Raw genomic sequence first — 15887 nt, 5'->3', positions numbered from 1 at the left:
GCACTTAGAGAAGCAGAGGACAGACCTCCTAAGGCTCAAGACAGCCCCAAATTCTTCATGTCTGAGACAGATCTCAAGACACAAGCGTGTGCATGTGTACATCCATGATCAGTCATGCTGTGGAGCTCCGCACAGTTACTTGTCTTTAAGAGCTTACAGAACTGCAGAGCAGTGAGACTCACACGCAGAGGGTGCCTCTACAGCAGCACTACAGTTCAGATCAAGAGTGTATTTTAGCAGTAAATCTCCTGATCATCTGGACTTATACCACACTTTGGTTTGTAAATTGACATCCATCACATGCAGTTCAGGCATTGAGTTCTCAGCAGCAGTGCTCCGCTTGCACTGGGGCACACTACTGGTGCTATTAGCACAGATGCTATTAGCACAGTCTCCTATTGTATTGCAGACCATTGCATTTCATCCAGTTACCTCTTACCGGGCCTTAAGATTTCATTGAAAGCAAACCCTGTTAGCCTGTCAGACTGTAAGAAGTATTTTAATACATACCACAGAATGTTTGCTTGTGGCTCAGAACGGACTGGTGAAATAACCTGAATGATCTGGTGGGAAATTTGTGCTCCGTGCTTCCACCAGGAGATTCTTTGACCAAGCCTGAATTACAATTCCTCTGCAGAAGCAGGGGTCTTAAAGTGTCCTAATTTCGTCTAGGATAGCTGCTAGCACATGTTCTCCCAAATGGTTCTTCGTTTTAGCAGAACTTGAACGCAGTAGATACCAGATTAAGAGGCATGCAAGATTAAGATTTACTCATTATGCAACGGATAAAACACATTGCACAGTCATTGATTCAAATTTTTATTGTTCAAATATTTATTTCAGAAGACAGATGTATGGAGATGATATTTGTATGGAGATGGTATTTATAGAAGATGTCTGTCTATACAGGCTCAGGCATCGCCATGTGTTTTTATAACAACTTTTCCATATGGTGGAGCAATTTAATGTGTACCTCGCGACCAAGTACTCTAAAACCCTTTCCTTTTTGGGGTGCAGAAGTCCAAGCACAGGAACCTCTCAGTTGCTGCTGTCATCAATCTGCCTTCCGCATCAAACCTCAGCTGACAGAAACTGGCCTTGCCCTTGAGCGAAGCCTGGCATGGTGATACCTCCTATCACAGGGGTGTTCACCTTCACCGGCACCATCTTGCGCTTGATTTCACACCTATGAGGTATTTTTTTAGGGTCATATTGTTTTTTTTTCTGTTTTCTCCTGGACTAAAGGAAGAGGACCAGCTCTGAGGACCTGCTCAGACCCATGTGGAGATCCAAGAGCACCATTACCAAAGCCGAGGGCCCAAACCCAACAGGGCGCCAGCCGCTCTGCGCGTTACAACCAGCGCGAAGTGTCGGTGTAGGGCCAGCAGCCCCACCTCCCCCATCCCTTGTATTGATTAAAAACCATAATTACGGCCGGATTTAATTCCTCACTCAGCACTGGGGCACCCAAAACAGCTCCCCCCACCCCCCCCCCTTCCTCCCTAGTGCCGCTCCCCTCCGTCCCTTCACCTACCCCCCCCCCCCCCCCTCACCCCCTGCACTGCCTCCCCGGCCCCAGCGGGCACCGGCGCGGCCGCCCCGCTCCGCTCCGCCCCGGCCGGGGGCGCCGGGAGGCCGGGCGGCAGCGGCAGCGGCGCGCAGGGCCGGGCAGGGGCGGAAGCGCAGCCCGGGCTGGGCCGGCACCGCCACACGCCGCCACCGGGGCCGCCACCGCCACCACCTCCGCCGGGGCCGGGGCCGGGGCTGCCTCCCGGTGCCGCCGCTCGCAACATGGCGCTGGTGCCGTGCCAGGTGCTGCGCGCCGCCATCCTGCTGTCCTACTGCTCCATCCTCTGCAACTACAAGGCCATCGACATGCCCGCGCACCAGACCTACGGCGGCAGCTGGAAATTCCTGACCTTCATAGACCTGGTAAGCGCCTGCCTGTGTGTGTCTGTCTGCGTGTCCCTGGCCCTGTCCCCGTCCCACCCGACCCCCACGCGGGGACCCGCAGGGCGCCCCGGGGCGCTCGGCCCCCGGCAGGTGCAGGCAGGAGGCGCCGCGCGGTGCCCGCCGCAGCCCCGGGCCCCGAGGCGGCCTCGCTCCGCTTCTCCCCGCCCCGGATGAGGGCCGGGGCCGGCCGCCGCTGCCCCGCCAGCCCCGTGCGGCAGCGGGGCCGCGTTTGGCCTCGCTCGGAGCCGTGCGGTGGGAGGGGAGGGGCGGGAGCAGGGCCGGGAGGGGAGGGGAAAGCGCCGTGCTCGGGAAGTGCGGGAGCTGCTTCCCCTCAGCGCCTGCCGCAAACCCCTTCGGTGCCTTTTCTGCCGGTCTGCAGGCGTTTCACGGTGCCTGCAGGTGCAGAAGTGTCTCAGGATGCCGGTACCAGAGCTGCCAGTGCTTCTCACAGCCTCCTGCTAGAGTCCCAGCGCCCCGCATCCAGCCTCAGGCTGGGTTTGTGGAGACCGCTGCTGACCCCGTAGGTGGGGCGGGGAAGTTTCCTTATCAGGGTTAAGCAAAGGTTGCTCACAGTTCGTATTTTAGTTAGAGACAAGCAGCAGCTCCCATGTTTTTTCACGTAGCCAGGATAATTTTGTGTGGGGTGTGAAAAACTGGCTGGATCTCCGGGGATCCACAGCCCCAACTAGTGCTTTAACACCATTGTGAAGTGGTGTCTTAAGGCCTGATTTTCTCCCAGGAGACAAACTAATGCTTAAATTCACCTTTTTTTATTCTTGCAGGCTACTGAACAGCACAGGCAATGATATTTATTGATAGAAGTTAGCATCAAATCCCAGTAAGTTAGGGGGGAGCTGTCGACTTCAGTGGGGATTGAAATGGATATAAACCAACTAAAGCTAAAAGGCAGTGATGTGGTTTCGAGCCTCCTCCTTTTTCTTCCCCCCTTCAAGCCCTGACAGTTGCTTGAGGATTAAGTGAACTGAGGCTGTCATGCACTGAAAATAACATTTGACAGTACATTATATTCATTACTTCTGCAAAATTACAGTCTGCTGTCCGTGGCAAGTTCATGTGGACTTTCCTGTCAAAACACACACATGGTTCAGGCTACTTCTGACGTGGCCCTAAAGGTCAAGGTAAATATACAGTGCATTTTGAAGCATCTAGAACAGTGATCAGCTGCAGCTAGTCATTTCTGTCATTAGGCTAATACTTGTCACGTGTTTCTCATAGTTATCAAGTTGTATAGGTGAGAAAAGGTTAATAGTTCCTTATAGTCTTCGTTCCTCCAAATAACAGACACAACTGCTTGCATGCCTTTCTCAGTGACTTGCCAGCAAACAGACCTCCCCACTTGTTGACAAGGTTTACTTATGGCCAAAAGGCCCTGGTCGCGTGTTATCTAAGCAAATATACCTTCGCTTCTCCCGGGACAACTGGGAGACTTGGAGAAACAAAATACTGTTAGATTCGTGAGGAGGATACCAGGAGGAGAGGTTGGAGGATGTTAGGCACGCTTCCAAAATCCTGTGTGTTGGCTTAGTCTTGAAAAACTCTTCCATAAGTTTCAGTTTCCTCAGCCATGTGCAGTGTTCCTCTGTCAGTCATTTTCAGAGGCTGTCTAGACAAAATAGCAGCCATGCCAGAGTCTTGGCAGACGTGTTCCTGCTACAGATTGTACCTCCAACAAGCAGAGATTTCATCTTTGACATCACAGAAGCACGTAGAAAATCTGTTTCCAAAAACAGCTACTGCTTTTAGAGAAAAGCGAGTTTATGAACTGAATATGAAAAATCATTTGGATTTTTTCACCTGCCCATTTATAATGGAACATTCCTCTCCAGTCTCAGCGTCAGTAAATGTCTCAGAAATTCAGGTAGCGGGCTTTTCAGAGGTACTATGTGAAATGACTTAAAATTATCCTGCATGTAATGCAATTTTGAGTCAAATTATGAAAATCTAGTAGTTTGGACACTGACACACTAGACAGAGTAAAATATTCTAAATGTATTTATTGATTTGAACAGCACTTACGCGATTTGTGGAAGTCCAGCATTAAGAGGAAACTGTTTCATACAAAGCTAAAGCTGTAAGGTACCTGTCCATCCATAATATTTTGGATGTTTATACCTAAGTAATATTGTCTTGGGTGCCAATATTCCTGCTTAATCTCACCTGTCCTTGGATTATGAAGGAAAATAAGCACTATTGATGACTTCTTCTAACTGCTGTCATTCCAATTACTGACTCTGTTTCTTTGCAGTTGCTAATATGGTGGCAACATTCTCTAAACATCTTTGTCTATTTCCATAGACATGCTTCAATTTCCATATTTTTCTGGTTTATGAAGCAATGTACTGGAATGAAGAATGAACCCATTGAACCCCAAGAAACTTGGGGTTTTCTCCCATGTATGTAAAGGTTATAGGTGCTTGCCCCGCTTATTCCAAAAGTGGTACAGAATTCTGCTTAGAGCCAGTGTCATTATAGAGCACAAAAGGGAGGTGCAAAGACGTTAATAATTGCTGCCAAGACCACTTAGTGGGCCCAGCAGATCAAATCAAAGACCATTTAGCCTCACAATACAAACCAAGCTTCAGGGTTAGTTCCTGTGGGAATGGCGAAGAACTGGATTTAGGTGGGATTCACCAAGAGATCTGCCTAAAATCTCCTGTATAGCTGCATTTGTTAGACTCAGATTTACCACTTGGTGCTCCAGTAGTGGATTGCTCCACCGTTCCCTGCACTGTTATCCGTAAGTTCATTGCTGAGCCTCACAGTGAAAGGTATGTGAGGGTGAAAATGATGCCAGTACAAAAGGATTCTTTGCAACAAATTTGTCAGCTGCATAAATCTTCCAGAAATCTTCCCTACTTGTGCCGCTGTTTGTTCAGCTGTGTAAGTGCTGGAAGTAGCCAAATTAAAGATAACTGGGTTATTCTGCATACACTGTAATCGTGCACCTGCCTTTATAAACACACATTTGTTGAGGGATCCCTTTGTGACAACTTTTCTAGATCTGGCAGGATCCTTACCACTGAAGGGATTAAGTTTTATTTCTCTTGGTTCTTTTATCATTGTCACGAGAGGAGACAAAAAATAAATGCAATTTGTATTCTGGAAGGAAGTGGAGCCTGTGGGTGCCAAGGGACGACCACCTCTACTTTTTGTGTTTAGATTTGTGCGATAATTAGCAGAAAAATTCACCTAAGTATGTATCACTTTAATAAGGGGTGCCTCATCTAAATAGCTTGTAACTTTTATTGTGCAGTTTCTGTGGAAATTTTACTTTTCAAACAAGCATGAATAAACCAAGATACACTGTTGCACGCACATATGCTTGCAATAACAAAATCCTGTTTGGATTTTTTAATCATCAGGGCTCTCTGACAGGCTGATCGGGATAGCTACAGAGACAAAAAACAAGCCTGGCTTTTTGGAAGCAGTCTGAAGTGTTATGTTTTATGATTATGATTAATGTCCCTGTTTTGAATAACAGAATGTTAACACGAGTATTCATACCTCGATTCAGGGCAGCCAAGGCCAGGGAGGAATTCATTTTGCTTATATATAAATCTGTCTGGCCATAGATTTTTATTACTCCCGTAAAAGAAATAGCAAGATGTCTGTGCATCTACTTTTACATGTTGTTGGCAGATTGAGTTCCACAAAAAAAAACAATTACAAGTTTTGCTTGCAGTTTATTTTTTGCTAATACATGTTGTATTTGTTGTGTAGAAAATATGCTTAGATTTAGTTTCATTAAGTTTAAATAAGTCATCAAAACTTAGCTCATTTCTTGCCTTTGGAAGAATTTAGAGGGGCATGTTACCAACAGTAGTGCTAGGAACTAGAATTTGTAGATCCGTCATTTATCCTTTACGTTTTTCGTTACTAGTTATTAAATCGTGTGAGGTACAGTTATTAGATAAAAAGATAGCTGCTTAACAAAGCATGGCTGAAATTATAAATGATTTGTGCCCATTCTGAATTTAGTCGTGCTGATAGGAAATGGCATGACCAGTAAATGCCAGTGGCCAGAAGAAGTCAGAAGTGAGGAATTGAGTCTTTTCCTCAAATAAAAGTCAAAAAGTCAGCTTGATTGCAAACAGGCTATGTAGTCATTGCCTGCTCTAAAATTAGATAATTTTATATTAGAAGAAGATGTACTGTTTACCTTGTGGAATCACAATGCCTTAGTGTTAGTAACTCTATTACACTACATAGACTCTTACCGCTAATACTAATTCAATGTTAACAAAATATAGATTTTGCTTTGAGCTTGTGCTTCTCTGGCACTACACTTGAAAGTCCCCACTGCAGATGCTCTGAACTCATTTTTGAAATGGAATCTATAAATGTAGGGAAGTTACGGGTGATTAGCTGGCCACCAGGTAGTGGTATTTGAGGTAAAGCAGGGTTTAGAAAGTTAAGTTGGTTTTCTTTGTCATTCATTATCCATATAATCAAATACTTTATCCATATAATCAAATACAAATTTCATACTGTTGTCATAAACACAGATATGAATTCTTGTTTCTACTCTGTGCGGTATTATCCTGCATGTATTCACTGCATCTGTTAAAGATTATAAGTGAGATCCTCGTGATTTACTGCTGTAAACTCTTAGTTTCTTTCATGTCCTTTTTGAGCTGCTGCAGTTCCTAGCAGAGGTCTGGAGATCAAAAGGCAGTTTGTGCTCCAGACTGGGTGGTTGGCTCGCTACCTGAAGTTAGGCAAGTTTCATCACTAACTGCATGAGCTAAACTTGCTGCAACGCAGAGGATACAAGTGAAAACATATTCCACACTCTGTGTGATATAATTACATGACTCTTTTCCAGGATTTCCTTTACTGAAATGAATTTCACCTTCTGCTCCTCTCATTTCGTCATCTGTAAAGTTACCCTGATATTCACCCATCTTTGTTAAGTGCTGTATGGCTTCTGTGTGAAGACTATCAACGTGTTAAGATACTGTCTTGTATTACTCTCAGAGGTAAATCACCAGCAAGTCTAGGTATCTCAGTGGTCTTGCTATAGCACAGAATGCAGCCACCAGTGTTTATCAATTTATGGAGAAAGAAACTAAGGGCTTGCTTCTTTAGGAATAACGAAAGTGAGGTTTCTTAATGGTGCTTAATGTATTTGAGAGAATAGGCAACAATATAGGTAAGGGAGCCTTTTAATAAATACGTCTTTTAGAGCTTTCTTGTTCCCTCTCTGGCTGTAAACATGTCAGAGGAACAGTTGTGTGTAGTGCTGTCTGTAGGAATAAAAGCATAATGGTATCACCGTTTGTTATTGAGAGACCATGTTTGCCATTTGCTTTTGATTGCACAAATCCCGTGAAATTCGAGCGCCGTATGAAGAATTCTGTTTTCACATTACATTAGCATGTCTTTATTTTACAATTGGGCTTAAGTATGTTCGACATTTAATTTGGGAATTCTTGGGAAAATTATGGCTGTCATGAAATATTTGTGTTGGCAGAAGGGTTGGCAGGGGAAGGGAGCAGAATAGAAGAGAGGACAAATTGGGATCACTTACTATAGTGATAGATTTAACTAACGACAGTAATATTATTTTATAACTTGGAGTATGTAAGTGATACGTAACAGTGCTATGTTATAAAGCAGTGAAAAGTCCGAACAAGTTTGTGAAAGCATTTTCAGAAGATGACGACTTCAAGCAGTTGGTTTAGTAGATCTTCTGTTCCCCTTGAAAAAAATCCTATCTGTGTTGCATTGCGGTTGAAGGATTTTCTTCAGAATTTTATTTTAGTGGTAAGAATAACCCAGTTATTCTTCTATGTCGCCATGCAACAAAGTTATTAAGTATTTTAAATAATAAATTTAAACAATGACAACACATCCAGTATATCTCAAGGAATTTCTGTGCTTGAAATTAAAGCTGGCGTTCTGGGCTGTACTAATTCTTTGTGAATATGAATCAAGAATAAAATATTTTATCACTGTATGTGTTTTTGATATTGTATTTCTGTTATACTAATGAGGCCATATAAGCTTATACAAGAAATAAATTTGAGAGATTGACCTTCTTAAGTTAAACTGGAGATCTATATAGTCTATTAAATAATATTGTAAATAATATAAAAAATTGCAAACTTAATCTTTTAAATTAGAAATATTTTGAATAAAATCAAATTCCATAGGACTCTTTGCATCTCTTTGCATTTAGAACAATCTGCTGATGTACTCAAAATTGCATGGTAGAAGTCCATGCAGGTTGTTGCTTGGTTTCATCCTTGGGGTGCAAAAAAAAAAAAAAAAAAAGTATCATGGCATTTGAAAATAGGGAAACTCGCAATAAAAATCTTTTATGATCGGTGTGATGGAAAAATCAAATGTGCCATTATGTCCTCCTAACAAAATAAAGTTGCTGACTTGAACAAAGTACAATGACAATAAAATAGAATAAAATCGAGTTGAAAAAATAGGCAATTCTGCAATGTATGAAATATGATATAATGTAGATGTATTACAAGAGATTGACAAGTGTGTGAATAAAGCAATAAAGTCAAAATATTTCAGGTTGCTTTCATTTCATGCAGTCATTTCTGTGCTGCGTCTTTCCATATCTAATAGGTGGAGTTGTCAGTGCCTACCTATCCTAATGTAGTATAGAAAACAGTTTTCTAATGGTGCTAATTTAATCCAGAATCTGATGTTGGGAGGAGCTCAGGACAGGTGGAGAATTCCTTGTCATTTAGAGTTCTAGTTGGTAATGCAACTAAACGGCCAACACCAGTGACAAGTTTGTATTTTTTATGCAGAATTAAGAGTGAAAGAAATATTGGCATGTAATAACTTCACATGATACTGGACACGTTCCTGTATTTGAAACCAGAGTCTGAGGGTCAGTTTCACACCTTGGATATCCAGGTATATATGTGATTTATAAGGTAGAAAGAGAATTGACAATGCCTTGGTTTATTTTGAAGACCTAAGTGAAAGACAAACCTCTTGTTCGCTCTGTGAATGGAGTGAATATGAAAAGCTTCCTTGCTTCTTATGAAAGCTTTTTCAAGTTTTGCCTTATTCACCTGCATTTATTTGAATAACTACATTTTGCCCATCCCATATTTTCAAAAGCTCTGAATTTGTTACTAGTCTTCAAAGCCTTACATCCTTTGTTACGTTTTTATTATATAAGATGCAAGATATATTCAACTCAGCGTAGTGATATTTACTACAACAGAAAAAGTTGTGTTTATCTTTAGTGGATGGAAAAGTTAGCAGCAGCCTGAAGGGAAAAAAGCAAACAAATACAGCAGTGGGAAGCTGAAGTAAAACTTCTATCCATTTTAAAGAGGAATAAATTAAAGTAAAATAAAATAACTAAACATCTTTCGGTAAGACTTATTAAACACAAGTCCCTTTCCCCAGTTTGAGCTGGGGTTAAGAGGTTTGAGGATTTTCATCAGCAATTTAGCGGTTATCTTGGGGTATTTTACACGCTCTTGACATATAGTTGGCATTGTTTGTTCTTTTTTTGTTTGTTTGTTTTGCAACATACTGCAAAATGTAGAGGTTCTATTGCCTGGAAACAGGTTAAGCTCATAGGAAGTGCTGAGAGGAAATCTGAACCTGGTTTTCGTTTGTATGAAGGCTCCTTCTGGCACTTTAGGTAAGTCCCCGTTTTCCCTCTGAAGTTGGAAAGAAACATTTGAACGCCTCATGCAACAATCCCTGAACATCTTGTCTTGCCACTGTCCTTGCAGGCATCCTGTTTACAGTCAGCTTTTCCAAACAAATATTTGTCAAAGGGTGCAATTGTATCATAATTTCCACTGAAATCTGTGTGCAACTGACATAGCTCAGGTATTTTTGCCACGGTTGTCTGTAAGGTTGGTCATTTCAGGGTGTTTCAGGACTGCTTACAGTAGAGCTTAAAACAAAACTAGTAGCGCTGGATTTTTACCAGCTGCATATTAGGTGTCCTGATAAAGATAAAGTAGAACAGAATGTGCAGGAGAGCAGAATGTCAAATCCCTTGCTAATTTCTTGCTAGCAAAGCACAAGGAGTGGTACATTTTTGCAACGAATTAGTTTAAGGGAAACAATTTATGAGAACTGAAGTTTACCTGCACAAATGCTGCTAGACGCTTCAGACTGGTTGAGTTGGTTGTATAAGGGCTTTGCAAGGAATTTCAGTTTTACTCTGGCTTATTTTTGGTTTTGAGCAGTGCTGTCTGTATCTCTATATATTTTTAAACCTTTGTGTACCTGAGGGTGAATTTACTATTTTTTTCCTTTCCTCTATTTGTGTAAATTTTATCAGGTATCTTGAAGCCTTCTGGCCCTGGCAGCACATAAGTAACAAAATGTTATTTATTATTATTATTGCTCGTATTATTAGAATTTGGTAGGCGTGGGAGTTCCACATGCAGAGCACAGGTGGCATATGTTCCTAAATGTACTTGTTTCAGATGCAAGAGGAAGAAAAAAGAAGCTGCTTTTAATGCTGCTGTATAAATTGGTAAAATGCATGAATGCTAAAGAAATGTTTTCTCTTCGAGGCGCTTGACAAGCTCATGGCTGAAGTGATGGAAGCATTTCATACAGCTAATATTCAGGCTAGCATCTGTGTGTGATCCTGAGACACTGCAGCAGGGCTCTCCTCCCTAGAGCAGACACAAGTTGTCATGCCCAATTGCTGGTGCAGGCTCAGCTCTGCGAAGGCTGCAAGCAGAAGAAGTGGGAGAGAACAGGAAGAGATGACAGCACTTTGCGCTGGGGTGAGCAGGGGAGAGATTGCGCCATCTGACGAGCCCAGTGCTGTGACAAGCTGGTGTTTAGCTGTGTGCCAGCCATGAGGGCAAAATGAGGGAAAACGAGGTGTGGAGATCGGAAGCGGCCAGAGGTCCCCATTTGCTGTTCACTTAGGCTCCCAAACAAATTGAAATTCCATGCTGTGAAAACTTTTCTTGACCTTACTTTACTTGTTCTAGCAGTGTTCCAAGAGCTGAGGATTTGCATGAGCACTAGACACAATTAGCTGCCTTCCTCTACAGCCCGGGAAGTGAGTGCTGAGGAGCTGTGAGTCACGGAGGAAACCTCTACCACGTGGGACTGGTGCAAGCACTGTGCTGGTGAACTGGACAGTCAGGAGGCTGGAAGGGATTTGGGGTGTTTGGTGACGGGTATGCATCGGTGTGTACGTTTGAGATAATTGTTATTTACTTACGCCGCACACACTATGAAAATATTAAGCTGTGTTCATAAAAGCTGCTCTGTGCTCTAATCTCCACATATGCTGTGCACACATAAGAGTAAATTGGCCTGTTAACCACCAAAGTCTGCTTAGGTGACCAGTTAATGAACCGTAGGCAGAATGGTTTGAGTGGTTCCAGGTACCAGACACTGCTCAGTTTTCGAGTGTCAAAGAACTGGAGCTTACAAGGGACAGGAGGCAGCTTTCAGGTCAGCTGTCGCATGACCTAGCAGGGCTAGAAAGGGATATTCCTGTATTTATTAAGAAGCTAATGATTGTTTCTAATTCTAACATGTGATTATAGAAGATTAGTATTCAAATCTCCTTGACTCAATGCCAGCATAATTTCAGAAGCTAAACACCTCTAAATTACCAGAGATAATATCCTGTGCTATTAAATCATGTGGCATTTCAAGCTAGGTTTTGTTTTCTTTTTCTCATGGTTTGAGGCAGGAGCTACAAAAATGGTATTGCCAAATTAATTAAAAGCTGTTTTGTTCCCCGTGAAGTATGAGGCTGAGTTAAAATTAAGAGATGTATTTTATGCAGATGTATTTTAGAAAATGTCAGAAGGACCTCTTTTTACTCTGGCGATTTGAGCCAGTGGGATCCGAACTTCTCAATTTTAAAATTCAACCGAGAACATAAAAGCAAAGCGTGAATGTCTTTGAGGGTGTGCAAGGGATGATTCAAGTCATCTGGATTCATGAACAGAAGTGCTCCCACCTTGCCCTGTTCCATTTGTGTCCCTTACCACCCAGCCAGGCTCCCCAGTTCCACAGTTTCCCTTTCTTCCTTGTGGGAGCCTGCCTGTGCAGCACCCCTTTCCTCATTCCTTCTCACCTCTTCTTACCCAGCACCGTGTCCATGATCTTTTGGCTCAGCTTCCTAGTTCCAGTTGCACACCCAGTCCCCTTCCAGAAGCCTGTTTTCCCCTCTAGAGCTTCTGTTCTTGTCCCCATGGTGCTCATTGTACTTTTCCCACCATTCACACATCCTGTCTTTTTTCCCTGTGCGTTCACTGCCTTACGTTGTCTCATCCTGTCCATCCCAAATACCTCATCTCCTTAATTCTCGTGTCTTCTTAAAGCACCCAGTACAGACCTGTAACAGTGAAGAATCAGCCACCTTTCACCAAAAAAGCCTGATTTCAGACTAGCGATAGCCTTAAAGAACCACATTTGGAATCATGTTGTTACATAAGTAGCTTAGCTTTGCTCTCTGTTTCTGAGCAAGTTTTTAAGCATCCTTGTTACAGGAAGAAACACCCAGAAGTGTTAAGCATAATGGATCAAGAGCCTAATGTTTGTTATGGTGTTAAAATCTTGTCATTTTTTGGTAGTCTGCCATGCAAGTTTTTGTGATAAATCTTCCAATTCAGAAACAAGTCCTTGATAAAAATTGATGTTCCAGCGGAAAAATCAAAATGATGTAGGGAATCGTCAGTCGCTGTTTATTCAGACATTTTATGTCTTTTATTTTTTTGCAGTTTGTATATTTTAAATGATGCTGAAATTCTTTTAATTGTATTTTGTATTTCCTAGCAAGTAAACACATCTTGTAGTAGTAATTGTGAGGTCTGAAATCTGCTGCATGCAGTGAGATGAACAAAAATATTTTGAAACATTGCTTAGCTTATCAGCCATTATTGTTGTTAATAGAGGAAGCTTGCTTTTTTTTTTTAATGTGAACGTATATAAGCACTCATTCTTTGTTTGTGTGGGCAGATTGGGAGTGCATGCAGGCACGTATGTTGCAATTTAGAATGGGGGAATGGGGGAAGAGGGAAATCTGCATTACACAGCGGTAACTTTCTGTTCAAACCTGTAGGGAAGAATATTCCTTTGTGTTAAGGGCTGCCGACCCTGAAGTCTGAGAGAGATGAGCCTGCCACAGCTCGGTGCCCCCAGGTCCAGCCAGGAGCAAGGCCAAACACGTGCCCAGTAGGCACACACAGAAGCACACCTGTATGATACGTATGTACATGCATGCAGAGATCAGCACAGGCAGAAACACTCAGCAGCACTTGGTGGACACACAAACAATGCCAGCAGCCTGCTGCTGCTCTCGTTTCGTGCTGATCAGGGTGGAGGCCTGCTGGTGGGAAATATGTCCAGACATACATACAGTGGGGGTGCCTGCGGTGAGTGGCTGGGGTCACTCAGCCACCACAGGGTGCTCCCAGGGGTCGTGCACTGACCCTCACATATGGACCCTCACTGCTCTGGGTGCTGACACCACAGAGGCACAGTCCCCGAGGCCATGATCTGACTCCAGTTCGTGGCACTGGTTTCCCTCTGCACCTTTGTGTGTGTGATTGTACGCCTTTTATCATGTAATGCAGCAATTTTCCAGGGCTTAAAATTTCCCTGGAAAATGAGTGAACTGACAGCACTGCCTGCTGCTCACAGACCACCTGTGGTTTACATTTATCACCAGAGTGGTTACTCAGGCAGGGAAGGTTTGGGTTCCAGTGCAGTGCCCTGCAAAGTCCTTAGGCATCTCCCCATAGTGTCTTGTAAGTGCAAAAACAGGTCTCTGAAATGTAGGCCAACACAAATAAAGTTCTGACTGGGCCAGGTGGTTTAGATTCAAGAATGTCTTGCAAGATCTGTCAGCCAAATAGTCAAGTGACGGCTGGAACAAGGAGAGCTAAGCATATGATCACACAGAGTCCGTAGCTCCCCAGGTTAGCCTCTTCCTTCCCTGTGACCAGCACAGGGTGGGCTGCAGGCTGAGAGCATCGCTACGGTGGGAGCAGATTTGTCTCGATGCAGCTTGTTGCAGGGAGTCTTTTGTCTTAACCACAGGGTTCAGTTTGTGTGCCCTGCCATTGGAACCAATGCTCACGATGGCCTACTGAAAAAATGTCACAAAAGATCTGTGGTCTTGTGAGAGGTATTTTGGCATTAACTTCTGGCAGCTAATGGGAAGGTATTCACTCTGTATTATCCACATTCCTTCTGCTTGGTTTGGATGGGAGGTGACACTCACTGTGCTGCTTGCAAGCTAGAAATATGAGAATTTTCAGCACCTTGCAAGATAATGCCCTGAAATATTGAAGTTTTTATTATTTTTTTTAAAGTCTCTTCTGCTCTGATTGTAAATTTAGCAACTGTGCATTTCTGTGGGAAAGAAAAAGTCAGTCTCACAATTTAATGAAAAAAAAATCAGAAAAGGTATTTCAAACTCATGGTTTCAGTGCAGTTGGACTGACCAAGTGAAAACAAAACACTTGATTGTTTTCATTAAGATACTTGGGAAAAAAAATTACATTGCAAACAAATCAGCATTTGCAGTGAGAAATTATCATTCAAGAATATTTTGCCAGCTATATTCACTGAAAATGGTTTAATCTCTTTGTTATTTTATTTTATTGTTATATTATTTTATTAGGTGCATTGTGATTACAGGGGTTAGTACATATTTTGAAGAAGTAACCAAACAATAAGACTGTGGTACAAGCAAAGTCTCCTGTTGGCCAGTTTTCCCCTCCTAGACCTGATATTTCACCTGTTTTGGGTCGTGTGCTCAGTGAAGGTGTCTAGATGGAGTTTGCCTGGCAAAGAAGCGCGGCAATATGGGGGTAAAGCTGTTGAACAAGATGCTTATTTGCATGGTGTGCAAATAAGTGGTGCATTTTCAGAGGAGGTCATGGCTGGGTTGTGGCCTGCACACCTTTGAGCCCTGTTTCTGAATCATTTTGATGTCTTCTGCACCCCTCAGGCTGCTGGCCTGGAGCGTATATGTTCTGCAAAAGTCTTGTGTCAGAGAAGACACGTCCTTGCCATTCAGAATTCCTTAGAGTAAACTGACCTTTCTAAAGGACTCTTTAAAGCCAGGTAGATGGGCATTCAGCATTATGAATCAGACCTGGAACAGCCCCATCTTTTATTAATATAATGTCTCCTGATTTACTGCAGGAAGCCACTGAAATGATTAAGCGTACCGGCAGTCTGCATAAAATGCCTGGGTGACCTCCAAAGCACTATGAGAAATATCAGAGAAAAATTTTAAAACCTGAATGATCAGGTTATAGAAATTAAAGCCATATCTCAGTGTGTTGGAAATGCTGTTAGAATAGGAAGGCAGGCAGGGGCTGCAGAGTGGCAGAAGATTTAGGCCACATCTCCTCCACAGCACCCATAATGAGTCAGTGCTCTGGGTGGAAAGTGTCTTTCTGCTAGGTTTTCTTTGCAGTTTTCCTCCTTGGTGATCTTCCCAAAAGAAAGCATAGGTAAATACGACAAACGCATGAAGAATGCTTATTCCAAATAGCCAACCTTGTCTGTTTACTTGGTATATTCATATTTCCATATAGTCTCTTCAATGCTTCATCATCCAAGAAAAAAGAAATGCACACGTAGATGGACATCTTCTGATTTCTCTTTAGGACCAAATTAATAAATCCTGCTAGCCAGTATCTTGCTAAGAGTAAAATTGCTTTGTAGTGCCAATTTATTTTATTATAAGATCTCAAAGCACTTAGGGAGTATTAGCTAACTGAGTTTCACAACATCCCTCTGCAGCGAAGCAACAGATCGGCTGGATATATAGTCATTAAAATCCTCGTGGTGTTATCTTAGTTGTATAACCTATATTTTAGAACACCGCTAATCTCAGGTGGTCCAGGAGGCGATCACTCCCTTCGGTCCTTGGGCTTTTTTGCAGGATGAGGTGGGGCTGGGGTTGGGAC

At 42.9% G+C, this 15887-nt stretch overlaps 1 protein-coding gene across 2 annotated transcripts in view; it reads left to right on the top strand.

The window, feature by feature from the left end:
- The first annotated feature begins 1591 nt into the window (after positions 1-1591).
- The window catches only part of AIG1 (androgen induced 1), a 121745-nt gene continuing 107449 nt past the window's right edge, over positions 1592-15887 (top strand). Inside the window, exon 1 of one of the 2 annotated variants that reach the window (XR_011808356.1) lies at positions 1592-1932. Coding sequence is in view for 1 of the 2 variants with exons in the window: in XM_027454424.3 (XP_027310225.3) it covers positions 1792-1932 (141 nt within the window). In the remaining variant the exon portion in view is untranslated. The remainder of the gene's footprint in view (positions 1933-15887) is intronic. The other variant, XM_027454424.3, reaches the window with a different exon arrangement.

Source organism: Anas platyrhynchos, chromosome 3 (assembly GCF_047663525.1).
Source record: "Anas platyrhynchos isolate ZD024472 breed Pekin duck chromosome 3, IASCAAS_PekinDuck_T2T, whole genome shotgun sequence".
NCBI lineage: Eukaryota > Metazoa > Chordata > Aves > Anseriformes > Anatidae > Anas > Anas platyrhynchos.
The sequence above is the reverse complement of the archived record's forward strand: the minus strand, read 5'-3'. Positions and strand labels throughout refer to the sequence as shown.